The sequence below is a fragment of the Camponotus floridanus genome, unplaced genomic scaffold, assembly GCF_003227725.1.
Source record: "Camponotus floridanus strain SB8 unplaced genomic scaffold, Cflo_v7.5 scaffold11, whole genome shotgun sequence".
In the NCBI taxonomy this organism is placed as follows: Eukaryota; Metazoa; Arthropoda; class Insecta; order Hymenoptera; family Formicidae; genus Camponotus; species Camponotus floridanus.
Genome location: NW_020229226.1, coordinates 1,880,575 through 1,908,277, shown reverse-complemented (window position 1 = coordinate 1,908,277; position 27,703 = coordinate 1,880,575). Strand labels below are relative to the sequence as shown.

Below are 27,703 nucleotides of genomic sequence, written 5' to 3'. Positions count from 1 at the left end.
GCATAACTTGTTAATTAACAACACTCACCGGAACGAATGCAACGGGGGCCAGGCTCCGTGTCTAGATTTTCTTCCCCGGCGACGCAGCACCACTCTGACGTTAAGTTCTCTCGAATCTTGGAGCGAATTCTTATTCGCGCCGACTGAATGACTGAATGTTTCTCAGAATCCCCCCCGGTCGAAGATCTTGAACACGAAGATCCGATCGGACGCGGCGATTAAGAATATTTGCTCGCGCGAAGCAAGGTAGAGAAGAATCGACCAACTGTCGCGTGGATTACACGACGTACAATCGTTGAAATGTGTATTATTGTCGGCTCTCGAGGTCTAAACGAATGGATTTTCTAGTAGGAGAGATAACGGGATCGAACGTTTCGCCTTCTCGCACCAAGAAATGTCACCGGCTCTTGTCCGTCGTCGAAAAAATTGTCTGAAAAATCAATCGCTCGTTTTTCCGGAATAGCACAATCTCCGCTCACTCTCGATACGAGTCGTTGTTTAAGAAACGCTCTCGCATTACGTCGAAACGTATGATTATCGCGTGGCCCTCTTGCCCGAGCTTCCTCGAATCACGAGGACAAGTTTTCAAAGAGGCGACGATCACAACACACGTGAGAATGATTAACGCGGACAACGAATAGATACGTGTTTCTCGCGAATAGATATGTCAAACGCACCACCGCACCCCCGTCCCCGAAGGATTGTCCGCGTCCAAGTCAGTCGTTGGCACTCGTTTCTCACCGCGGTAACGAGAGGCGGGAAGAAGATCCGTAGGTGAAGGAAAGCGCAACAGGCGGATTATCTCTCCTCGGCCGTTCTTCTTGCCTCTAGACGCCGTGCGTTCCCCTCGCTGCGGAGAGAGAAGCGCGAGACGCATAATTTGCGCGCATTTACCGTCGAGATATACGACGGTCCGAGAGGCGCCGATCGCGAGGAGACCCGGGACTATACGTTACTTCCTTCCGATCGCGCTCGGCTGCCCTCCGGCCCCGTCGAGAAGGGACCGCGTATGCGCGTTCCTCCCGCAATTATTCTCCTCCTCGCCTTCCGGGGGAGCGGGACGAGTCGTCGCGACGCTATCTCGACGATAAAGTAACGCGATCGCCGATCACGGTGACGCCTGGCGTGCTGTCAACGCGGCGCCGAGGATGATGAATGACGTCTGATCGAGCGAGGCGCGAGGCGCTCGTCATCGTCGAGCGAAATCGACGCGAATCGACCGTCGGCGCCTCGCGTCGTGCTCGCCGACGGCGTTGTTCGTTTCTCGAGAGTCTTTCCACGGTACCTTTTCGCCCGAGATCCTTTTCCGCGGTGCGGTCGATCGCGAACTCGCCGGGGAAATGGTTGCCGTTCCGGGATTTTCTCGAGCGCAACTGCCGATGACAGACGTCAGCGTGACTCCTTCTCGGTTCTGCTCGCTTCCTCTCGCGAGAAAACCGCCTCTCCGGTCCAGGCCGTTTATGTAACCATGCCAAGGAGTACTCGGAGCACCGCGATGTGTACACACCGGGAGACCACTCCGTCGTCGTGCCGCACTTTTTTCAGACGTCTCGAGAATCGAGTCTAGCCGGTACGACGCGAGGGGATACGCACTGTCGGAATTTCAAGACGAGACCCGCACTAGCCGTTCAGCCGAGTATCATCGAGTACACTGATGCGATCGATCGCGGCACTTCCGGATCGCGATGAAGAATTCGCGTCCCCCGACGAGAGCGAGCGGCGAAAGCGGCGTTCGCTCGCGCGGAAATCCGAGCACTGACTCGCGCGGCCGAAGCGGCGCGCCGATAGGCGAGGCACGCTCCCGGTCCTCCCGCCGCGTGTCGCGCGCCGCGGCGGCCGATTCCACCCGGGGTGAGAGTGTCGCCGAACGCGCAAAGCCGCCCGAATAGATCCTCTCACCGACGTTCCTGCGACGCGCGATACGTCATTCCCTCCGCACCTTCCTCGCGAGAGTCTCTCGCAGCGGTTCGCGCCAACTCGCCCTCGGGTCGAGCGATCGTTCGCCAAGCGGAGGCGTCCTCGGTCGCGCGGGGGTGGCGGCGACTCGGCGATCGACGATGAGGTGTGCTCGTGCGATCGTCACCGGCTCGGGACGACGCATGGCCATGTGTGAGGACACCGTGCACCGAGCACCGACGACCGTCGCTGACTGGCGTTTGCTGACACGGTACGAGAGCCCGCGAGAGCGTCGTAGGTTGCGATTACCTCGCGCGATGTGCGTCCGAGCTTCTCTCTCGCCGGCTCGCCGCGCGATACGAGCACGTCGGCATCGGTCGGCTCTCTTCACCACCACCACCGTCACCGTCGCTACCTCCACCACCATCACCATCACCATCGTCATCATTGCACCAGACGGAACCCCGAAGCACACGTTCCCACTCTCCCCGCGCGCGGCCACCTTCCCCACCATTGCGTCGGGATGCCAGCATCCCTGATGACGGGATCTCGCGCCGGCACGCGAATAACAGGCGAGTTTTTCGGCCGGTTCTCCCGTGATTGTCTACCCTCTTGGTCTCGAGCAGAGGCGCGATGCTTGATATTTCGTAAATTTTTCAAATGTCAATTTATCGTGTAATTTGAATATCTATCAAACTTTTTGTCTGACTTATCTGAATTAGATTGAAGCAATGATTGTAGCTAAATTCGATCGTGCGTATAATTTTATCGCGAAATGTAGGCAATCTTTGGTCTCTCAAGTGATAATTCGATATTTCTCGGTAAATAGCAAAGCCATCAAGTTTATTTTATTATTAAACGATGCATTTGTCGAATCTTGATAATGTTAAATTAATAACAGGTGAGTTTTTCGGTCGATTTTCCCGTGATTGTCTACTCTCTCGATCTCGAGCAAATGCGCGATGCTTGATGTTTCGTAAATTTTCAAATGTCAATTCATCGTGTAATTTGAATATCTATCAAACTTTTTGTCCGACTTATCTGAGAATTAGATTAAAGAAATGATTGTAGCTAAATTTGATCGTGCGTATAATTTTATCGCGAAATGTAGGCAATCTTTGGTCTCTCAAGTCATAATTCGATATTTCTGGGTAAATAGCAAAGTCAAGTTTATTTTATTATTAAACGATGCATTTGTCGAATCTTGATAATGTTAAATTAATAACAGGTGAGTTTTTCGGCCGATTCTCCCATGATTGTCTACCCTCTCGATCTCGAGCAGAGGCGCGATGCTTGATATTTCGTAAATTTTCAAATGTCAATTCATCGTGTAATTTGAATATCTATCAAACTTTTTGTCCGACTTATCTGAGAATTAGATTAAAGAAATGATTGTAGCTAAATTTGATCGTGCGTATAATTTTATCGCGAAATGTAGGCAATCTTTGGTCTCTCAAGTGATAATTCGATATTTCTGGGTAAATAGCAAAGTCAAGTTTATTTTATTATTAAACGATGCATTTGTCGAATCTTGATAATGTTAAATTAATAACAGGTGAGTTTTTCGGCCGATTCTCCCATGATTGTCTACCCTCTCGATCTCGAGCAGAGGCGCGATGCTTGATATTTCGTAAATTTTCAAATGTCAATTCATCGTGTAATTTGAATATCTATCAAACTTTTTGTTTGACTTATTTGAGAACTAGATTGAAGCAATGATTGTAGCTAAATTCGATCGTGCGTATAATTTTATCGCGAAATATAGGCAATCTTTGGTCTCTCAAGTGGTAATTCGATATTTCTGGGTAAATAGCAAAGTCAAGTTTATTTTATTATTAAACGATGCACTTGTCGAAATCTTGATAATGTTAAATTTATTTTCTCTTATTGCGCTAAAATAGCAGATACTTTAGCAGATATGGAAATGATAATCAAAGTATTTTATCGCGTTTAATAAAATATCACTTATCGATGACTTATATCGATACGTTTATATAAAATTATGTTCTCATTCAAATGACTAGCATTTATGAAAATAATGCACATTTATCAACCATCCGATTAAAGCTCGCTTACGTGTTGCCATTCACCTTTACACAAGAAGCTACCTGCTACAATCGTAAGCGATTCGCGATTCTCCTCCAAAATCGTGCGGTTTAAAGATTTCCTAAACAGAAATATTTATTTCTACCTCATTCGAACCGACCCGACGGGTATGTCTTTTTTTAACTTGATTTTCGCACCGCCACTGAATTAATCTCGCGTGATCGATAACATCGCGTTCGCCACCTTAACTGGAAACTCCGTCGTTATCGCGCCGACGACGACGTTTCGTACGCGCGATTTCGTGTCTTTCCGGCGCGGAACCACACCACAGGTTTGACGTGCTTCAACTTGGAGCGGTCGGGATGCACCTGCGGATCCACGATGCATAACACACTCGGGGCCCTCGCGTATATAAAACGCTCCCCTCCCCCCCTCCCCCTCTTCCCCTCCTCGCGCGCGGTGGTGAACGACGTCAGGCCAATCTCCGGCCACGCGAACTGTCTTAAACTACTTATTTCTTCGCAAGAGAGACGCTTATCTCGATCCTGTGGAGCCGCTGGATCAGAGATCGCGCGGGGTTTCGTCGCTCGCTTCTCTAAAAAATGCCGCGAAAGATTGCTATGTAAAGGCACGCAAATTACCAGCCTGCGCTTAATTGCGGCGAAATTACGTGGGATTTAATTTTCGTTAAACTCGACCCGCGTTTAGTCCGCGTCTCAAGAGCCCCGATAACTATCTAGAGATGTATTTACTTATACCAGGTAGAAGCCGGTGGTTAACCGGTCGATAACGAGGCGAGGAGTATCGTTAGATGACTTAAGCGTTTCGCATACATTATATCTTTATTTTACGAGACAATTTGACATTAATAATGAATATAGAAAAATGTTAAAATTGATAAAATAGAAATGATTTGAAAATTTTCAATGATGTCAAAAGTATTAAAAGCGATCGACTATTTGTTCGTTCGCCCGTCTGTAAACCTGCCATGAGAGATTGGCGTAATCTTTGTCGGCGCATCTATAAAATTATCCACAACGCTCAGCGCATTAAGCCCTCGTTGAAAGCGCGGCTACACATCAACGAGCTTGATTTACTTCCGGCTGTTAACGCGTGTTTAGTGCGAATAAAAAGAGATTATACCGAACGATGTATATGGAAACGATCGCTTATCCGTTCGAGATTTAACGTCGCAAAGGCGCGAGAGAGGACACAACGAAATGAATCGTAAAATATGACACAGCTCGGAGCGCTTCTCCCCTCTGTTCGCAGGTTTACGCGCGTGCAATCGATCTTGCCCAGTATTACGGGGTCCTTATCTCATCTTTGGAGAACTCGTTTAAGACCCGTTTTGGCACCTCAGTTCTCCCGATTGCGTTCGCTTCAATTACCCACGCTCTTGTTCCAAGAATGGATCCACGTCCATCGTGGAATTTACGGGACCTGCCATTTTTACTCCTGCACTTTTGTCAAATGGAACCTCGAAAATGCAACGTATAACATTGATATGTATCACACTGTGCAAAAAAATCTGGTTGCATTAATTAGAATTCTGGTAAATTCAACCAGTATGTCTGTTGGAAAATGGACGAACCAGAATTCTTGTAGGAATTGCCAAATGAATCTGATTAATTACTAATTTTAATTACTAATTTTTTCCTGTTAAATTTACCAAATTTTCTGGTTAATAATACTAAACTCGTCAGCACCAAGTCGTCTAAAATTTTTTCCTAATCTCAAAATTCTGTTTAATATTCTGAATTCCAACAAGATTATTGAATAAATTCAATCCAGATTATTGAATAAATTATTTTAAATTTAGTTTGTTAGAAATTAAACTGATAAATAGTGATGCAAGAAGAGGATGCAGTTCAAACACACACAATCAGAGAGCTAGCGTCCTCTTTCTGGCACTGCGTAAGAGAAAAAAATATAATACTTTGGATTTAATGTTAATACTAGTTTTTTATATACATTTTATGGCAAATATTGAATATGAGTTAAGTTAAGAGTGGCAAGCAAAGAAATTAATGTAACAAGAAATTTTATAGATCCAACCAGGAAATACTAACCAAATTCTTACAGTAAAATCTATTAAACGTTCTAGTTATAAAAAATCGAGTCTTATCATGATAACTAGAAATTCTTGTTTGATTTAATCAAAATGTCTTCAATCATATACGTCTTATTGATACAATCGAACGATTTTTCTCAGTGCATGTTTTAAAAACGTCTTGCCTTTCTATAAAAAAAAGAATACGATAATTTCCATAAGAATTACAATTTCACGGAAAAATTAATTCTTGAACCAAACGTATCATTTAGACGTGAAATATATTGCACTATAGCTTTCGCGATTTAATCCGTAGATATCTTGCAACGCCAACTATCAAAGGATTCATTTCTACATCGTGCGAAAGAGCGGTTCGAGGATCGAGGGCGATATTCTAGCCGCGATTCGTGACTTTTGCGTGTTAATTTGGCAGGGGCTTGCGTGCCGCCCGTATACTCACAATCAGCCGCGTAGAGAAATAGGCATGCACTTAACACCTGTGAGTCCGCGGTAAGTATACGCTGGCTGGCCGACCCTCTCGCACGAATGGCAGGTAGTAGATGCGAGTATCCTCGCTTATGCGCGAGAAAGAGGCGTGTATTCATTCCGGAAAACGACGGCTCCCTCGGCTTCGATGGGGTGTTAAGTTCACGAGATACGTTAAGCTGTCGGATGTTATTTTCGTGATGCGTGTGCTCGGTTGCCGCTGTAACCAGTTGCGAATGTTAACGCGTACGTGTTGACGCTAAACAAAGTATGCGACTCGAAATCTCGGAAACGGTGTAAAGGTGACGTGAATTTGACTCCCTTTCAGATTTCAAAGCCTTGGCGCTCGTATTATTCTTTTTTTTGCTTGTATCTTGACGAAATTAATATACTATTTAATATACTGTTTGTTAAATTTAATTATGTAACAATATTATTTTTTGTACTATTATTATTATTATTATTTAATCTTAATTATTATTTGAAATAATTAAGATTGGCACTTTTTGCGAATTAAAAATAAAAGCTCAAATGAGAGATACGATAAATATAAGAGATGAAATATCGAGATATGTAATATCAAAGACTTTAATATGAAAAAAAATCTAGAAAAAAATTATCGATTCACTTATCTCTGCGAATCTCGCAAATTTGGAGGGAATACCCGAAGCTCTCTCCTCGCACATTTATATGCGTCGCAATCGCGTTCCGGCCGTTGCATGTTGACGAAAACTCGTGATCGTGCGTAGAAATTTTCGTTTCTCGGTCTTTGCCGGTCTCGCTTACAAAAGTATCGAAACATGAATATTCACGAGAGGCGCGCCATAATAATCGCATATAACGCCCGTGCATCACATACGAAACGTATCGTCTCGGCATCTCGAGATGTCTGCGATGCCATTTCGAGTGTACAGACATTTTATTTCTGACGAGACTTTAAATATATAGTCGATAAAAAAAGTATATCGATATATATTCTGTTAGATTAAAGCGTTTCCCTGTCCGACCAACACTTCTCTCTCGTGTGCTCTCTTTCGAAACGATAAAGTCCGATAACGACTCGCGATAGATCGATAAACTATCTGCGATTACGCGCGGATAAAAATCCACGTAAACAGATCGCTGAAATAATCGGCCGATCGATATGTCGGTACGCAACATCATTGTTTATGATTATTATTGAATATCTTTTGCGTCCGCGTGCATCATGTTCAAGTTTTTTTATATGATAAGCGCGCATTTAAAATACGATAATTTCATTAAGTGTCAATTTCTTTTTTTTTTCTTTATCGGGTTGTATAAATAGAGTGATTGATCAGCAAAATATTCGTTTAAACCGAATCCTATCCTGTATTTTTTCACCAGTAAAAAATAAGGATTATTTTTCACGTTTATAGATGAATATAGATAAATGTAAAGATACGTTGGGGCATATGCATCGACCTGAGAGGTTTCATTAATTACTACTGATCGAACTGAGAATTATGCTCCATTCCTTGCATATTAATCTGTCAGGAATACAACCATACATACAACGCGAATACATGATACTCTGCTTCTAGTCCATGCAAGACGTAAATTAAAATCAGAGATGATCGTTTTGATATGCCAATGAAAGGTTACGCTTACAACGTGAAATCTGATCGTCCGGCGGAACGAAAACATGTCGGTTGCATATTTCAGACGTCATAATTAAAGATTTTAACTTCAGCTACGACGATTGAAATGTCATGAACTTCTCTTAAAAATTTTTTCTCTCTCTTAATAAAGATTCATTCTAAAAAATATTACACATATATAACTTTGTTTACGTTTCGCTAATTTAAAAGTCACTTTTCTTAATAATTATCATCAATTAAAATTTATTATTATAAATTAATAATTTATAAGACTATATATATTTGACATTTTATTTATTTATAATCTTTGTTGATGTAAATAACGTATGCATGGAATTCGAAAAATACAACAGCGTAAATATAACTTTGACATTCTTTCGAGTTTCGAGCTCGATCGCCACGCACGATTGCATAGTCTCCTCTATGCACGATGGCGCCTGTCTATTTCAGCTGCAATTTTGCGGTCGATATTCCACGCGATGCGGTGACTTATTATTGCCTCTGGTGCGCCGAGCGATTTCCTCGGCCCTCTGACAGACCGACCGATGGAGGCGATGATGAGAGTACCGAAGCTAATTCGCGAAACGGTGTCGGATGCATCATAGAGCTCTCTCTTTCTCTTTTTCTCAAACTCCGAGCAAGAGTCACGCCCTCCTCGTTACCCCGAAGGGGCTCTCCCGCTCTCCTCGTCCTCCTATCTTCTCCTGGAGATAATATCTCGGCAAATACCGACTCGGGGAACCCTTTAGCATCGACCAGGCTGCCGCCTGTGCGCGTAATGCCCTAAAATTAAACAGCCTACGGCGCCGAGGGCGACCTGCCCGTCACCCATCGTCGTACCCAGTTCTCCTTGTCCGCGCTGGGACTGGTCCTCGTATGATAAATAAAGATAATCCAAATGTCGATGATGGAGAAAGCGCCGTGGACGACCCCGGGGTCTCTTCGTTTTAATCCGAACAAACTGAGAAACTGGGAAACTGAGAATTTGCTGCATGAATATCATTTTTTTTTTATTGTTAAAAATTTCTATTTTTTTTTTAAACGAAGTTTTATTGTACAAAATGTTTTCAAAGAATCTGCAATTTCATGATCCTCGATATTTTTCCAGAGACTTCTTCAATTAAACGTATACGCGACGTCAAGAATACGATCTCTTATTTTTCTCATCTTCTCAGAGTTGGGATCCAAAGGAACCGCGTTAATAACCGAGCTGCATTCGTAGATGACGAACCTCAGCTGCGGATAAACGAGGACGGAATTCAGCTGGCGGTTCGCGTGACTCTACTTTCCGTGGCGCCGGCGTCATGGAAAGGAGATGTCACGAATTTAGCGACGCAGAGACAAATGACTATAATTGCCAGTGTGAATTTACTTTGTTTAAAGCGTTTTTTTGACGTATTCTAATAGGTTACTGCACTGAGAAAAAAATTTGGTTGCATTAATTAGAATTCTGGTAGATTCAACCAGTATGCCTGTTGGAAAATAGACGAACCAGAATTCTTGTAGGAATTACCCGATGACTCTGATTAATTTCTTCCTGTTAAATTTACCAAATTTTCTGGTTAATAATACTAAACTCACTAGCATCAAGTCTAAAATTTTTTCCATCAATCTCAAAAGTCTGTTTAATATTCTGAATTCCAACAAGATTATTGGATAAATTCAATCCAGACTGTTGAATAAATTATTTTAAATTCAGTTTGTTAGAAATTAAACTGATAAACATTGATGGAATAAGAGGATGCAGCTCAAACACATACAATCAGAGAGCTAGCGTCCTCTTTCTGGCACTACTGCTCGTAAGAGAAAAAAAATATACTCACTGATTCTCAGTGAAATTTTATTTTACTATTTAAATTAGTGATATTTTCACTGATTCACTTTTAGAGAGTATATATTGAAATTAGACGGCAATATGCGTCTTCGCTCAGCTAATTGCAATTCATTTTGAAATTTGTAGAGATCTGTCAAAATTTGAATGCCGATTACGCAGCATATGATTTTCGCTTCAAGACATCAAATACACAATCTGCGTGTTGGACGTAGTTTTTTATAAAAATAAATCAGAATTAGTTACTCTGACGCGTTAGAATGCGCGATAGGAATTAACAGTCGCAAGCTTCTCCTTTCGGGACAATAATATAGGCCTTCTTACTATAAACGCCCACTTAATGGCATGTCGGTGAAGAGCGGCGGTGACAGATTATTAGCCGGAGCATCTGCTAATGCAGATCTTCGCCGCTGTTAGAGCGAGAATCCGGGACCACCGTTTCAGCTTGGACTAAAGATTTACGCCTTTCAGATAACATCTCCGACGTATTGTCGCCCGTTCGATACCCGATACGAGATCGCTTGTCGTGGGATCGTGGCCGTATGCCCGAATTTATAGCGAGACTCCGTCATTCGATCGGAAAACTTTCACAAGACTGGAAGAAAGGCCATTAATAAAAATGAATACATTCACACGTGTGTGTTGTAACTGTAAAATATTTTAAACATTTATCGAAATTTACGTTCTTGTCAACGCAGGGAGTTTTGTGCGCGTGCAATTATAATTATTTTAATTGAAAAATGCAGAGAGAAAATATTTATATTTTTATTTATAATTTACACACACACATTTGATTTTTGATAAGTCTCAATAAAATAAAAGATTTCAACTCGTAAACAATGCTCGCGATTTTCTTTCCGCATTGTGAGGTCTCGGCAAGACTTCAGGTGCGCTTTACGAGGCTCACCGAAAACGGACCGGCGACGATAAATCAGAATCATTAGGGAATTGGCCGCGCCTTTCACGATTCCCAAATCGCTTCTTGTGGCCGTCATCGAGATTTACGCCCCATAAAAATCTGTATCGCCGCGCGCGGTTACCCGCTTCTTCTTTCTCGCCGCTCTCTTGCTCTCTCTTTTTATCTTTCTCTCTAGTAGACCGACCGTCTTCTTCTAGCGACCGTCTTCTTAAGCCGCGCGGATCGTGAATTACGAAGAGCAATCGAAGAGAAACGTCTTCTTCTTCACCTTTGGTGACCCACCGAGCTACCTCGTCTCTCGCCGACGACGCAGGTTAACGGTAGTTCTTAATTTTACGATCCGGTCGATTAGTGAACCATCCATGCGGACGGGCTTCTCCCTACGTACGTCGCATTGTATTGAAATATATCCCTCCGTTTTATCAGCTCGTAAATCGCGTAATTCGACCGTCGCGTGGGTGCGCCTGCGTACTGGAGCGGAACATCCGCACCCGTCTGCGAAATAAACGCGACGCCTTGCCGAATGCGGCTTAACCCTCGTCGCGGAAAGATCTAATTTTCGGCAATAAAATTAGAGATGCAAGACTAATTCGGGTAATGCACCGCAATTATGGCTTTCACGAAATTTCCTCGAAATCATTCGTCCTAATCGGACGATCGCGCGAAAGCGATTATCTACGCGGAACTTTAAATTGACGCTTCGACCAAAATAAACCCCCAATTTCCCTCTTTGTTACAACGTACGCTGACTTCCTCTCATTTCATTCCCCCGGCGAAAGACAATCACGATCGTGCGATTTCCGTTCGGCGATTCGTTCGAGGATTGCCAGGTGGAGAGAAACGTGTAATGGTGTACGAGAGCCGATGCTGCGAGAGATTTCCATATGATACAACGCGTTACGCATATAACTTCGACTTGCACGAGCAAGCGCGATCCAAGCGCTGAATTGAAATCGACTTATCGATTCAAGTTCGCCTGTCGACTTTTCAATATCCGCAAAGTATGGGCGTTGCGGCTGGATGCTGTCGGAAAAACGAGAAAACTATGCAAATACTAACGATCAGCGAGAAAAAAAGCAGTTTCCTGCAGTTTTTTTACGTACGTGCGACGACGAAAGACATTGTCGTCGAGGACGATCGGCGCCAGCCTCGATCTTTTCCCTCGACATTACTTCGTCGAACAATGAAGTTGATGCAAATCGAAAAGCGAATGGGCAACTTCACGATCGACGCATTTCCGTTTTATATCTCAGAAATCTTGAGAAAGTTTTACGTGCTGCGAAGGGTTAGAGTTATATGAAGCGGAACAAAATCTCCCTCCTTGAAACAATTTCCTAGGATATTTTTCCATGCTAAGCGACCGTGATTATCCATCCATTCTTGGAGCAACAATAAATTGAGGCCAGACCGCCGTGCGTTTCCACGTTCTATTCGCTTTCAAGGCACGGGCATAAATTAGTAGTACGCGGCACGCGTGTAACGGAGAACTCGTATCCCTCCGATCGGGGGGAGATTAGAGGGATTATGAGACGACGAAAGACCCGCTGCCGCGTCGCGACCGATTTTTTCGTTCGATTTAGGAATCGTCGTGTGATCATCTCCGTCGTATACATCTTTCTGTGCGTCCGCGATCACAGTCTGATTTTTTTAAATGTCTATTTCTTTAAATGGATCATTATCATGCAATAAAAAATAGTGAATACTATTACAGATTGTCTAACAATAAGTTATAAATATAGTTTTAAAAAATCAATGAAATCCTATTGAAAGAATCAGATGGCTGTGTTCAATCAATAATATTTTAAAGTACATTTTATAATATTATGTAAAGTACATTTTATATGATAATATTATATGTATGAAATGATAATATTATGCATATAAATTTTACATAATAAATATATTTGATAAAGGATAAACATATTTTGTTAAGGAAATATCTGAGTTTGATCAAGAGTGTTGTTTCCTTTTCTTATGAATTGATTGCATCTCCAAAATAAAAATAGTATAATATATAATATAATTTTGAATTTAGATAATTGTATATATATTTCAATCTGGATAGTTATATATATTTCATCCCGGATATGCAAGTATAGTTACTCTGAAAAATAAATAATTTGTAATAAATGGGAAAAAATGGTAAAGATATATTTTACAATAAAATGTACAATTATTATTCATTTTTCAGTAAAATATTACTGCTATAATTAATGAGACAGAAGACAGAGGAATAAAGTGTGAGCGAAATGCTCACTGATCTTTGATGAAATCTTGTATCGCCGATTCAGTTTAAGAGAGCGCGAGATCTCGAGGAAATTCAATGTTCTTCTCGCGCCAGGAATCTTGATGCGCGAATCCCCATCACGATAAATAACCTCTTATAAATCGCATTCGCGCCACGTATCTCGACTATCGCGTATGACCATACGATCTACGTGAGATGTCGTGCTAACGATACGTAAACGATATCGTTCCGTCACCTGTCGAGGCTTTCTTGGCGAGCGTCGATGCAAAATTACACGTCATCCTTTTTCATCATTTACGTATCAATTGACCGAGGCTTTGTTTCCTTTTTATTTTGACAAATTGAATGCTCGCGATACGCGTAAACTTTTCTCGGGCGATAAATCTTGCGCGATAAATATTTATGGTTATTAAGAGCGAAGCCGAGCACGCTTCTCCAAACACTTCCTCGTCTAAACGAGAGAGGCCGGAAGTTAGACACCAACGTCGAATGATTCAAGCCACTTTGGCGGTTCCGGGCCAATCCGGAAACGGAGAAGCGAATCGAACCTCGGAATGAATAATTGTTTACACAAGTAATAGCAACGGACACGCTTACGCTTTAGCCGGACGTGTTCTGTGCAATGTATCCATCACGCCTACTCGTCTGTATCTCCTGAGACGAAACCGTAGCTGCTCGGTCTCGTGGCCAGCAGTCTGTTCTCGGGATTCGTTTTGTACTTTGTGCGATAGAATATCCCGCCAGATAGAATAAGGAGACTGCGAGTACACAGAGTATATCGAGCGGTAACCGGATGTCCCTTCGGGCACAGATTTTGAAGTCCGATTTAAATGAAGTCCAGCGCTCATGTATATTTTAACAGCCGTCGAGAAGCATCGAATATAAAAATAAATTATGTAGCGCGATTTACTTATCTAGTAAGTCATTTGTATAAAAATATCGTGCATATTTTATAATGGAAATAAATGCGTGTGTTTAAAATCGAAGTGTAGAGTATAGACTTCTTGCTTAAAACAGGATTCTCCGACTGTGATGACGTGATGTTTCCGACATGTGGCGCTTGTATGAAAAACTATTAACGCTTTATCTTCGAAAACGAAACGTTCGAGATATGCTAATAGCATCGCGATGATTCAGAGTATCGCGGAAAATAACGTCTGGGTGGGTCCTGAGGCGCGATTGCGATTAACCAGATGATTCAAAGGAAATTCTTAACCCTCCCGAGACAGCATCCCTCGACTCGCTGCCATAGGTAAGCCAATAAACAAAAATTCTCGTGTTAAGTATAATAACGCTCTAATTACGCTATTAAGATTGTCAGTGAGATAATATTATAATATACTATATAATTAAAGCACTCATTCTCGGACAAATGTCCACTCGCGCGATTAATAACGACAGATTAGAGATATAATCGCGATATGTAAAGTGTATAAAATCCGTATTATTATCGAATAAATTTCTTTTTCCCGGACTTTTTAAATTACGCCACGAGTTTACACCTATGCTAAAAACTTGTCTCATATCGAACAATGTGTTTACGAAGCGCGAATAGCTATCTACCGGGGGAATCGAAAAAGAAAGAACGAAAGAGAGGCCCGAAAGAGATGCGTAAAGCCTTTCGATATCCTGCTCCACGGGCGTTATAAACCACAGAGTGTTCACAATAAGATGCCCGATAAGAGGCTGCGAAGTGGTCGCGTGAACGTATAATTTGCCGGCGTTTGTTTGTCCGGGTAATTAATGGTACACGGTACCCCATAACATATCAGATTGTAAAAATGCCTCTTTTCTCCGTCTCTTTTTCTCTCCTCTCCTCAGTGGAACGCACGAAACGACTCGCGCCTTGACAAAGTGGATTTCCACGAGGTGGTATCCCCTTCCCGAGAGGGACACAAAGGTGCGAAGGATGAGCCGTGAGAGTGGCGGCTACCAAATCTTTGGGCTTCCGTGGGAGAGCCGGTAAGTACGTGTGCGCGTTGTACGTGCGGCTACATAAGTTTACATAATTCCAACGCGACGGTGGCTGCCGCCATAAACTTCACCGCTCTCGCATTAGTATATCATCAGCCGTATCCCGATCGTAAAAGCGTAATGAGGAAGGGAAAAGAGGAGAGAAAAAAAAATAATCGTACGTCGATAGGAACTTTGTATTTCTCTCTCTGACTTTTATTACGATATATTACCGAATATACATCGCTTTAAGCAACAATTTAAAATAACCGTTGTTAGAGATTACTCTAATTTGACGCGATTGAAAACGAGACCAATGGATCTGAAAGAAAATTGTAAGCCGCCGTCATTTTAACTGCTTTTTATAACTCCGTTTCTACGAATCTCTTCCATTCTTAATCTTACAAATATACTGGAAGGACCCCATAGACATGTAAAAATAGATTCAGCATTTTGTGTAGTACATCTGTGTAGTATAGCTACATCAATTTAAAAAAAAAAGAGAGAAATGGAGACAAGAATAAGGATCATTTTCAGATTTGTACTAATGTTTTGATAATTATTAAGAAATATTAAATGAAAAAATATTTTATCTATATTTAAAACTATTCTTAATTTTTTTACCAGAGAAAATTATCTCGCAATTTTCATTCCTTTTCTGGAGACAAATATATGTACCAGTCAATCTGGATCTATTTTTATTATTAAATTTTTATATATCCAGGATGGCCATAATTGACTGCAACCATAAACAGTTGCCTCCAATATTATATTATTTTTACCTATCAGAACTTTTTTAAGTCATCCTTTAAAAAAATAAATAAAAGCCACTCTATTAGATTCATGATTGACGCATACGTATCGCAGTAAAGACAGATCAAAGAAAACATGTTGGGGAAAGCAAAAATCAGTCATAGCTTCCAGCTCTTCCAGTATACATGTTTTAAGTTCTTAATCCGAGATTTCACGGTACATACCGACTTATACTTTTCTTTCGTAATTCATCCGTCGATCGCCACGTGGTCATCGCGTGTCCCTGGCTTATGAGAATGGAATGGAACGAATGCACGAACACAGCCGTGTAATATCGTGTTGAGACGTCCCTCGTCGTCGTCGTCGTCGTCGTTGTTCTCGATGGAGGAAAAGGCGACATACGCTACAGCGTTCCTCGACTTCAACGTGATCGAGAGCCTCTCACGTTGACGTTCATCGCGAGACTCGGGAATATTGCTAGCGTTAACAGTCGGTTCATAGCAAAGTCCCTGTGCGCCTGACAACAATCTACTATTATTTAATGAGGGAGGAGGTCTGGGAGAGGGTCTGGGCGAAGATTCTTCTCCGGCAACCTTTAGATTTACTCGGATAAATGTGAAAAAATTATTCTCTCATGGATAAAGCCGCTTTATCGCGCAAAGCTGACGGCTTCTACCGCTGTCTTTTTGTCCTCATATTAATAAAAACACATGTATTTATATAAAAATACACGTAATTAAATACGATAATGTCTCTTTCGATGATTTATTTTTTCGACTTAATTAGTAGCAATCTGAAGTCATATCTACATTTAATGATCGCTTTAGATATGCTTATCTCTGTGTTTACATAAAATAAAATAATAAAAATATGTATGCATCATTTGATTCAATCAAGTTGCCGATCGTCAAACTGTTCACGCAGGTGTAAAAAAAAGTTATCTTCTTTTTTATATCATGTCATAAATTGAGCCTCTTAATAATCAAATCAAAGACTTGGCTAATTATTTTCACATTTTTCCTTGATTTTAATCTCAATTTGCATTAATTACATGTAATACAAATTTTTAATCGCTTGCGCAATCACAGTACCGTTCACAATCTCCTGTTAAATGCTCAACGATTGATTGATTGCATACTACATTTATACCACACATAAAGTTGCACATTATGTTAATATAAAAATCGTTAAAATATAAAGTATAAGTGTAATTATAAGTAGTAAGTATAAGTATTAAAATATAAATATTACAATAGTGTTGTAAATGTTAAGGAATTATAAACGAAGTAAATTCGAAATATTTGCTAAAGAATAAAATCGTCACTTATACTCTGAAAATCTGAACACAATGCAATACCAGCCTACATAAAAACACCCGTTATAATATTGTCAAAAAATTCGTTCAGACCTCGATATTCGCCGAAATAACACTCGTCGATTTATTCAGAAATTTGGTCATTTAACCAAGAAAATAAACTCAAATTTACCGATATACATATATCTGAGAATCGAAAAATGACAGATCATTCGTGGCATCTTATACGTGAGACAATAAAGAGGCCAATTTATCGAAATGCATGCGGTCTCTTACATCGAGGCACATGCTTCCTATCTCTGGGATACGTTCTCAAAACAATGTTTCATATTTAATGTATCCATGCATCGGACATCATTCCTTCTCAGCAAGGGTCCATCAGTGGGCGAGATATTTCATTGTCAGATTGGGGATACACAATAGGCTCATAAAGCTATATAATTACTATTTCGATACATATTTAGACTCAAAAGCAATTAGTTTAGAACGCGGAAATTAAGTGGGAAAAGCAATTCAACTTTCGTCAGGCTTAAAAAAGGTACATTTAAAGACATAAAATAAAAAATAGTTTCCAAATAGCTTCTTGCGATCGATCATAATTTAGTATAAACAAAATCTTTGGAATGGACTCCGAAATGCGTGACATTAACCGGCTTCAAGGCAGCAGACAACGCCCGGGCGATCAGCAGTGCAAACAGGAAAATCCGCCGCTTGCGGCATGATCTTTATGTTCGTCGACTGCGGGTGATGCCGAACTTGTTCGGGGAAATTCAATCGTTTCATGGGCGAGATCCCATCTAATCCGTTTAAACGTTGTCGGCGCGACAACGCTCGGATACAATATTGCGTTTAAAGATGCACCGATGCGTCGTTTCCATTCTAAGGAACGCACATGCGCTAGAATGCGTCCATTATACGTTCGCCTGCTGCAATATCATTTCTCGTAACAAAGAAAATACTTTATTATAAAAAATTTATTATGATATGCTCAAGAAAAATTTTTTTATACGCACTCGCACTCATTATATTATAAAAGATATATATTATTTTATTATAAAAAATTTATTATGATATGCACAAGGAAATTTTTTTATACGCACTCGCATTTATTATATTATAAAAGATATAGATTATATTATAAAATTTATAAATGAAAAAATAAAATATTAAAATATTAAAATTTTATTCAGAAAGAAGAAAAATGTAAAATAACATATTAAAAAAAAAAATAGAACAAAAAATCTCTGCTATATAATTATTTGTTATAATTTATTATTACCAAAATATCATTTCTCCATCGTTGCGACTTTTTTAATTAAATCGCGCTCCATCCAATTATCCGACTAGTTTCCCCTCTCATACTTTGATCCGCCGTCTGTCGTCCACTCGTAACCAGAAGCTTCATCAACAGAGGCTGCGTCCGGAATGTCAAACATTCACCTGTCTCCGGTAGGTCGTATCCTCTTCTGTGGGTATGCTGCTTTCGGAAACGATGTTTCCCCCTTTTCCCTCTTCCTCTCTCACCCGTTATCGGTGAGTGGCCGGGTGATCGCGCTGCCTATCCGGCCGATCGGACCGAGCGATCTCAAAGTAGGTGATGTCCGTCCGTGTCTGGCTCCGGGGTTCAAATTAAGAGAAACGGACGAGCGCTGCTTACCTTAGATAACTCTAACAGTCGCCGCTGCGACACAAGTCACTGCCTTGTCGCAAATCACGATTGTATCGCCGAGATCGAGCTAATCGTGGACTTCCTGTAAACCTGAATCCGAATCTCTCGCATCTATCTTAAAGGCCATGAAAAAGACCGCAACTTGAGAATGAAAGGGTTTAATGTAAAGGAAGTTGAATTCTGTGTTTTGCGATAAAATCGTGTCAAAATGAATAATATTACCGAGCAGAAAGGGATTTATATTTTAGCAGGATATATATAAAGATTACAAAATATTCATGAATATTCAATTTTAAAAGAGCGCTAACCAAACATGATATTTTAAATTTACTCGTGTCTAATGACTGTCTCTTGAGTTTAATGGTGTTGGCTATATTTTTATTATTTCTACGTAATGTATTGCGTAGCGATAAAGAGAATCCCAAAGCGATGCGACGGACAGAGAAAGCGGCATGGGTTAGGTCTTTATCTAAGTGCCGGTAGATATTCGTTCCATTTTGAATCCCATTGTGATAAGACGCGACATCGAAATTTAATTAAACGCGCCTCGCCGTCTGACAGAACCTAGTGCCTTTTAACCATAATGTTTACGAGCTCGGACCGTTATAGCTTTCCACGCGACCGAACCCGAGAAAATGAAGCTACACCCGCGTTAAGAAAACACACGGAGGAAGATTAATGATCCCGGACGATTTGGTAACAATGTAGTTCATTGGAAAAACAATCGCGCGATTCACGCCAGATTTGATTGGTGGTGAAAACGTTTTGTGTACAAATACAAACTTTGATATTTCGAAATGTTACAGTTCATTCAAGAGATTGCTCTATTATATGAGCAATTCTTGATCTTGGAAACGCGCCTTATGTCGAGTATTAATTAAAAGTCTCACAATCAGTACGAATACATGTATGTATCGTCGAATCGCACTTGAAATCGGTGAGATCTAAAGGAATTTCCAAGACGGTTCGTCGTCGTAAAATAATATTGTCCAACCAAATGTCGGACCTCGGGGACCCCGGGTAAACTATATTTCTCGAATCGCCTTATTTATTTACGCTGCATACTCGTGATTTCGGTAGAAGATGTTATTATAAGGACCTTCCTATACACGTCGACCATTGCGTAAACGTCGGCAAGAGCACGATAATGCCAGGTTTTGTCAACGCGACTTTGACGCTCCTTTTGTGCCTCCTTGTCCTTGTTGCGTGGGTGAGTACGCGAAGGCAGGACGACGAAAAAGAGAGTCGCCAAACAGACAATACGCGTACAGTGATCGATCACTGACAGTTGATCACAGACCGATGCACGATGAGAGAGAAATTATTGCGAAAATGCAAAGGGAAAACACTCGTAGATACATTTCCTGCCATTCAAAGAATAAAAAAAACATACTTGCTGGAAATTATTCTTCGTAATAATGACGCAAGGATACACAGTTAATAAACTAATGAAAGGATACGAGTTCTTCTTCGAAAGAAGCAACAACACTTCTCGCGGTATAAAATCATCGTTTCTAAAACATTGTTAACTTCAATGCAAGCTCTGACAGCTCTAGCGTTCTTGTTGAGTGTATTATTCGCGCAGAGGACCATTGATTAATCGACTACAATCGTGCACAAAACAGGCGTACACATGTACTTTTTCTCGACTGCACACGAGCCGTTGTATTGCGATTCGTAACACGCGTAACACTCGTATTCCGTGTTGTCTGTTTCTTCAGCAAACAACCGACGCATCTTCGCGTGTGTGGCCGAGAGCATTTCTTTCGCTCGCGAATTTCGATATGAAATCTTCGTGATTCTTCCAAGGATCCTCGAGAGGTACTCTCGGCTCGTGCACGCGTGATTCATTTAACTTTGTGCGTGTAAAGCACATGTATACTTATACACATGTGTTCCGAAAATTACAAACCTTCTTTCTTTCAATGTATCGCGCTTTAAAAAATTAATTTTTAAATACAATAATAATCGATAAGCTTCTAATATAATGATATAAAAAATAAAGAAGCAAACGAGATTAATTTTGAAATATCTAATTTGTTCGTGGAATTAAATTTTGTTACTTGTACGAAAGGATTTTATCAATTTGCGATATAAAATCCTTATACATTCTCATACACTGGTCTAAAGAACACTATCGTTTGATCGATTCGAAACCGATCGGTGTTACCAATTATTAGTTGATTTTAGACTCGAAACGATGTCGATGTCGGCGTAGCTCAAAGATTTGGATTTGTCGAAGAGATCGGTCGTAGCGTGTGTTCCTCCTCGAAAAATCTGCCAGCTCACGCTCGTGAAAATATTTTTTTGTGCGCGTAACACAAGTGTATCCCGCCCGAACTCGTCGGTGTTCCCTTTAGGCGCGTATTCCTACAAGGCATTTCGTCTCGTATGCAAACATCGCGCCGTGGTTTGCCTGGTAATTGCTGGAAACACCTCGCGAGTGTTTACAGTGTCATCGACAAGCGCGGTCACACCTTGCCCGCGCGGGTTCTATGAAAACTCCTGTCACAAAGGAATAATATCCAAAGTATAATCTGAGAAATTTTGTATGATTTTATTAAACGAGAAATCTTAAAAGCTCGATTAATTTATTTGGATAATACAACTTTAATAATAATTTGTGAACTAAGCTAAGTACTTTGTCATAAAATAAAATCTTTTTTACATAAATTAAATTTCATTCTTTCCCTTGTATATAAAATAAAAAAAACTTTTGTATTATATTATATTATAAGGCTTGCGTATATTATTCGAGTAACTCAGAATCAGATGTGCATCAGTTCTATACATTATTTGATGTATAATTATATATGTTTTGTGTGATACACAGCAAAACTTGAAAAAGAAATGCACAATGCAAGTGATTGTTATCACAAAATCTATTACATAATTATAATATAATGAGAGAGCATTATTTATTTTTATTATTTAATTATTGTTGCTTGATGATGAGAGTATTGTGCATGATGAGAATTTTTTTTGTAAAATGCATGAACATTCATAACGGATATAATGAATGAATGAGTACAACAACGCCATCTGTAGGATGCTACACATACAAGACCTGAATGAAATAAATAAATGGATCGTTCCTCATAGCTCCATCTATTGTAAATTCTTACAACTAGAAGGAAACGATTTCAGATGATAAATCAAAGAAAATTTAAAAAAATTAAATTTAAGTCGTAAAATTTAAGTTTTCATTTTGTATATTCAATATTTAAAAGTGACAACGAATACAAAATTAAGCAAATAAAAAATTGTAATAAACTTATTTCTAGTTATTTAATTTTTGCATAATTTTTCAACATGTTACATAAAATGAATATTAAAATTTATCCTATGTGGTATAAATTATATGTATAATTGTCAAAATATATAAATTATATATCTAAATATGTTACAAATAAATTGTAATGTCTAATTTTATGTATTTATGTAAATGAACATGAATAATTCGTTCTTCAAAATTTCTGAATTTCTTAAAAAAAAAAAAAAAAAAAAAAAAATTAGATTTATATTAACTTATAATTTATTCTACATAATAGAGAAACTTGTGAAATACAGATTAAAATAATAACACAAAATACATGTAACGATTTAGTTGGCTTCCATTTCCTCGGCTTCAAGTTCATTTGATTCTTCATCTACATACATTTGTTCTTGCTCTTCAGCTGCTTCTTCTTGTTTCTTCTTCTCTTTGAGACCAGCAGCTGGTGAGCGAATAAGAGACAAATCACGTTTAACCTCCTTAATATCTCTCTCCTCTTCCAATTCCCTTCCCTTGTGTAACCGTTGCATAATGTGTAGGTTCTGTCGCCTCTGCCTAATAGTCTCCACTTTCTTCATTGCTTCCACAGACTTGGACCATAATTCTCTATTATATTTGACGGGTATGTTTCTTCTTTTTTCAAATTCGAATGATGGATCCACTGTCAATTCTTTGCCGACAGTCTTTCTATATACTTTGGTCCATTTGACTTTCCTGGGATTCTTCTTCTTCTTAAATGCAGCATGGCATTTTGAACGACAAAATTTGAATATCTGTAACATAATTATTTAATAAAGATGATCAAAGAGCTTATCAAAAATAGAGTCATAATTGCGATTATGAAAGAGAAGATAAAATGAGAACAATCTTTTCCAAAGAATTCAGTTGGTATTCTTGAAAATAAATAAAATATGTGAAAAAATTGTTCTAAATATTCTTGTAACTAATATTTGTCGGAATGTTTATACGAGACATATAACCTTATTTCGATGCTACAACGATACATCATACATGTGACTGTTATTCTTCAAATTTATATCTCATAATTTATATAGTATTTAATTAATCATTCTTACCTTACAATCATTCCTTACAAATTGAATCCCATGTCCCGGATATATCCGGGATGAACAAAAATAACACGTTTCTATACGCATGTTGTATAAGTCTGAAAAATTTAACACATGATCTCCGGTTTCCTCCGTCTGCTGTGTTTCTGAATAGTTTTTAGATGAAATAATAGATGGCGAGAAAGGAATCTCTCGATGCTCGTACATCGATTATTGTCTCGAATTAACATTAGATACATCGAAAAAGAATTTCAAGTTATCTATGAAATATGTATTTTATACATATTGTATATTATTTTTTTATGAGAGATGAAATTAAATATTTCTAGCATATAGTAAAATTTTTTTTAGCAAACTATTTATTATAAGTATAATTTTTTATTTTTAAAACAAAGAATATATCTGTTTAATTGTTAGCAAAATTGAAAAATATTTATAAATTTTTTAATTTTTCAATTAAAAATTTTCAAAAATTAATATTTTTTTAATTACATCTCTAGCATTTTTTTTAAAAGGTCTGATTAGCTTTAAGGAAAGTTTTATTTTGTGAGAGAATTGTTAATCAAATCAAGTATTATTAATCAAATAGATTCTAATAAAAATAAAAAAAATTATATATTTTGTATATAAACAAAAGTGTGAAAATGGTATTTGTCTTCACTTTTTCTTCATTTTTGTTATAAGATCTTTTAATATATTAAAACTTTTTCGAAAGAAAAAATTAATAAAATTTTTAAAATAATATGCCACCTGATACATCCTCTTGATAGATAGTAGTATTGCTCGTAAAAATAGTGCGGATCGCTCATCTTATATGCGGGACATTGTTTTGTAGAGTTTGATCAAACAGTTTATTTAGAGTCTAATAAAATACTATGTCAACGGGTTTATCTCACGTGACATTATTAAAAATTGGAACATAAATCTCATATATATTTGCGAAATGCAAACATGTCGGTGATACTTTTTATATAATAGTAATTGCATATTTCCCTCGATACTGTTGTCACGGACGTTGGCGCGATGCTTCGAGGCGACTCGACTTATAGACAAGTATCGATTACAAACGGAGAGCTACTAATTTAATATCGGGATCGAACGCGTAGCCGTTATAGTTCCGCGTTCGTCTCGCGCGTTTGTCTCAGTGATACCGAGAGACGACCGTCGACCGGACGTTGTCCTTCTCGCGCGTGATTTTTCGAGAGCAGAGGATATGTGGGGCCACGTATTGATCTCGATCGTCATCCTGTTAACGTCGTTGCTATATCATTATCACTTCACCGAGCCGGCCAGTATTATCGATTATCCTGAAACGCATTACGACTATATTGTTGGTGAGTTCGCGCTTGTCGATTTACACTTATCGGCATTTTTGTCTCCTCAACGAAGCGAGCACTATTTTTTTCTCCTCTTTCTTGTGCCTTCTGGTGCCCCTCCATATCGATTTTTAATCAAAGAGGATTTATGCCCCGCAATGACAAATTGCATTGCGTCAGATTGAGGCACCCTAGATGCGCTCTTTAGAATAAATAGGAAATATCAATAACAAATCATTTCCAGTCCTCTCATAAAGATAAAATTAATTATTTTCATGTTCAGTTTAATATTCTTCGTTCTTTCTTACAAATGCTTAAATTATTAAAAGATAAGATATAATCTCTTTCCGTTTAAATCTATTGAACAAATCAAACTTGAAATTTAATTTAACAAATTTCTAAAGGTTCCCTTGTAAGGATGGTAACATCTTATTCATATCGATCACGATAAAATACAAGAGCTACTTCACAAATCACTTTCGATAAAAATTATTATTGGATTTAAGTCGGCGCTGGAACCTCTGGCTGCGTGATTGCATCACGGCTCTCGGAAATGTCGAACGTGACCGTTCTGCTCGTGGAGGCCGGTGGATACTTTGGATGGACATCGGCTATACCGCTCTTAGCGCCGATGATGCAAGACACCGAAGTCGATTGGGCCTATAAAACGGAGCCGCAAGTCTTCTCGTCCCGAGGGTTCAACGGCTATGTAATTAAAAACTCTATCTTCCGGTAACTCCCTTCCGCGTGAAAGAACGTGAGAACGGTTTCCGTAACTATCTTTTGCTATACAATGTAATTCACAAGCACCAAGATACGCTATTCTGATGAATAATAATATTCGCATCGATCTAAAAAAATTATGCCACGTTATAAATTATTTTTTTACGTCAAATATAATAGACATTTAACAGATTCGTATTTCTGTATTTTGTGTGCGTGTTTTCGAACCGTTTCATGACGATTGTTTAGAGACAAAACTGGCCGAGAGGAAAAGGATTGGGTGGGAGCGGGCAGCTTAATTACCTCGTCCATTCCTTCGGGAGGCCCGAGGACTACAAGAAATGGCCCAAGGGCTGGTCGCACGCCGACTTACTTCCCTACTTTCAAAAAGTGTCCGATATCATGAACGTTATCCCGATGCCGGAGGAAGAGTATCTAACAAAGGCCTTCGTTTTGGCCGAAGAATCATTAAAATTGGATAACGTATCCCTGGGAAAGGCGATGTACACCGCGAAGAAAGGCACCAGATGGAGTACATATCACGCTTACTTGCAGAAGGCTTGGAATCGCAAGAACTTACATATCCTCATGAATACGCTTGTTACAAAGGTTTGTATAATTTTGAAATTTTGTTTCTTGTATCACATTATAAATTCTTGCTAAAACGTTTTACTCGTTAATCATTATATTCAAGAATAATCATTCATATTTTAACTTTTATTTGAGCTTTCAAATTTTGCTCATTTATATACATCTTTTTAACTCGATATATTGCAGATACTTTTCCAGAATAATAAAATCGATGGCATTAAAATGATGTATAAAAACGGCTCAATCGGAAGTATCGGCGTGAGAAAGGAGGTGATTCTTTGCGCAGGCACCATCAACACTCCGCAATTACTTCTAATCTCCGGCGTAGGACCTATGAGCGAATTGGAGAAGCACAAGGTGACAAATTAGAATATTATCGAATGAAATTTATATCGATCTCGTAAACGGCAATGCATTCAATCCGCAGATATCCGTGGTGCGGCATCTTCCAGAGGTAGGACGAAATCTATTCGATCATCTGAACGTGCCCGTTTACGTGAATCTGCGAGAGCGCGTCAGCATCACGCTCGTGAAATTGCAAACTGTGCCGGAGGTGTTCAATTATTTCACTTTCGGAACCGGTAATATGGAATAATACGTTAATGATCGGCGCGCTCGTTTATCCGCGATACGCATTCCGTGCGGTCGATATTGTAATCTCGCCATATACCTTTTTCCCCGTTGCATGTCAAAGGATGGTTGGCTACTAACGGCGTAATGGGATTGGGGCGTGCTAATAACAGTGGCCTCCTCCTCTTCGGAGTAGCGTCCACGGAGGAAAAATTGCTGAAGGTCATCTCAAATTTCGAGACCGAGGTGAGTGAATCAGCCAACAATGACGTATATTTAAAAATTTCAACTAATATCGTGTTTCGTAGTTATTTGACTGCAAAAGTTTTGACAGAAAAACATCAAAAATTTTCTAGCTCGATCGAAACATTTTATTTCATAGCGATTATTGCATTTTCATTAATACTAAATGTATGCTGATTCAAGAGAATTAATAATCGATTATCAGACGTATAGGTCGCTATTTCCGTCACATAACGATAGCATGCACGAGGGATTCATTTATCTCGCGTCGTGTCTGCAACCCAAGAGTCGCGGAAGAGTAACATTGAGATCGAGCGACATCCGCGATCCGCCAAGAATCAATCCGGCGTATCTCCAGGACTCCGACGATGTCACGTGCACCTACCGAGGTAAATGGTCCCTAAAAAAATTTTATTATCGCTGAGGGAGTCGTAGGGTTATCTTCCGTAGTATAAATTTATTTTTAAATTAACAACAATCGATATTTAAATTAACGATAATGTTTTGACGATTCTCCGGTAAGCTATAAACTTTGCGCTGGAGACTCTTAATACAAGACTCTTTCGCGAATACGGCGCAAAAATTCACATTCCCGATTTCGAGGAATGTCGTCATTTACGACCGGATTATCGGGACTTTGATTATTCGGAGTGCGTCATGAGAATCGCAGGACTCACGGGTTATCATCCATGTGGCACATGCAGAATGGGGGCGGTTGTGGACGAGGAATTAAGGTAAAAGATAGGGAGGGTTTACTATTGTAGAACACATTGTGGAAAACGAGGTCAAGCGCGGACTAATTGTAATAAAAATATAATCTCATTCGTCAGAGTGAAAGGCGTGAGTGGATTAAGGATAATGGACGCCAGCGTCGTGCCGTCTCCAATTTCCGGCACGCCGAATTCAGTTCTCGTCGCGATGGCCGAACGCGCATCCGACATAATTATGGATCGAACATTTAATTAAGAACCGATTCATTCATTATGTGTAATATGTATATATATGATTTATTAATAAAAAAAAAAAGAAATAACATATCCGCAGTTCGCGCATTGCATTTATATTGATCGATTGCCTGATCGATTGTAATTTAGGAAAAACAGGATTCAAGGGAAAAGTGTATGTGTA

At 39.5% G+C, this 27,703-nt stretch overlaps 3 protein-coding genes across 4 annotated transcripts in view; 1 reads left to right on the top strand and 2 right to left on the bottom strand.

Annotated features, from left to right (window-relative positions):
• Positions 1–2,266, bottom strand: part of LOC105257220 — a 74,085-nt gene extending 71,819 nt beyond the window's left edge. The window contains exon 1 of one of the 2 annotated variants that reach the window (XM_011267685.3): positions 29–2,266. The gene's annotated coding sequence lies outside the window, so the exon portion shown is untranslated. The remainder of the gene's footprint in view (positions 1–28) is intronic. The other variant, XM_025413029.1, reaches the window with a different exon arrangement.
• A 20,043-nt stretch (positions 2,267–22,309) lies between these two features.
• On the bottom strand, positions 22,310–23,266 carry LOC105257221 (probable ribosome biogenesis protein RLP24). Its single transcript, XM_011267687.3, has 2 exons — positions 23,139–23,266; positions 22,310–22,835 (listed from the first exon to the last, which is right to left on the bottom strand). The coding sequence occupies exons 1-2, from the start codon at positions 23,217–23,219 to the stop codon at positions 22,392–22,394; spliced, it is 525 nt and encodes a 174-aa protein (XP_011265989.1). The 5' UTR covers positions 23,220–23,266; the 3' UTR covers positions 22,310–22,391.
• Positions 23,267–24,218: 952 nt separating this feature from the next.
• On the top strand, positions 24,219–27,590 carry LOC105257222 (neither inactivation nor afterpotential protein G). Its single transcript, XM_011267688.3, has 9 exons — positions 24,219–24,466; positions 24,955–25,157; positions 25,421–25,780; positions 25,949–26,119; positions 26,190–26,343; positions 26,457–26,578; positions 26,781–26,964; positions 27,099–27,309; positions 27,406–27,590. Exons 1-9 carry the CDS (start codon positions 24,346–24,348, stop codon positions 27,539–27,541), a joined length of 1,662 nt encoding a protein of 553 aa, XP_011265990.1. The 5' UTR covers positions 24,219–24,345; the 3' UTR covers positions 27,542–27,590.
• Positions 27,591–27,703: the final 113 nt, after the last annotated feature.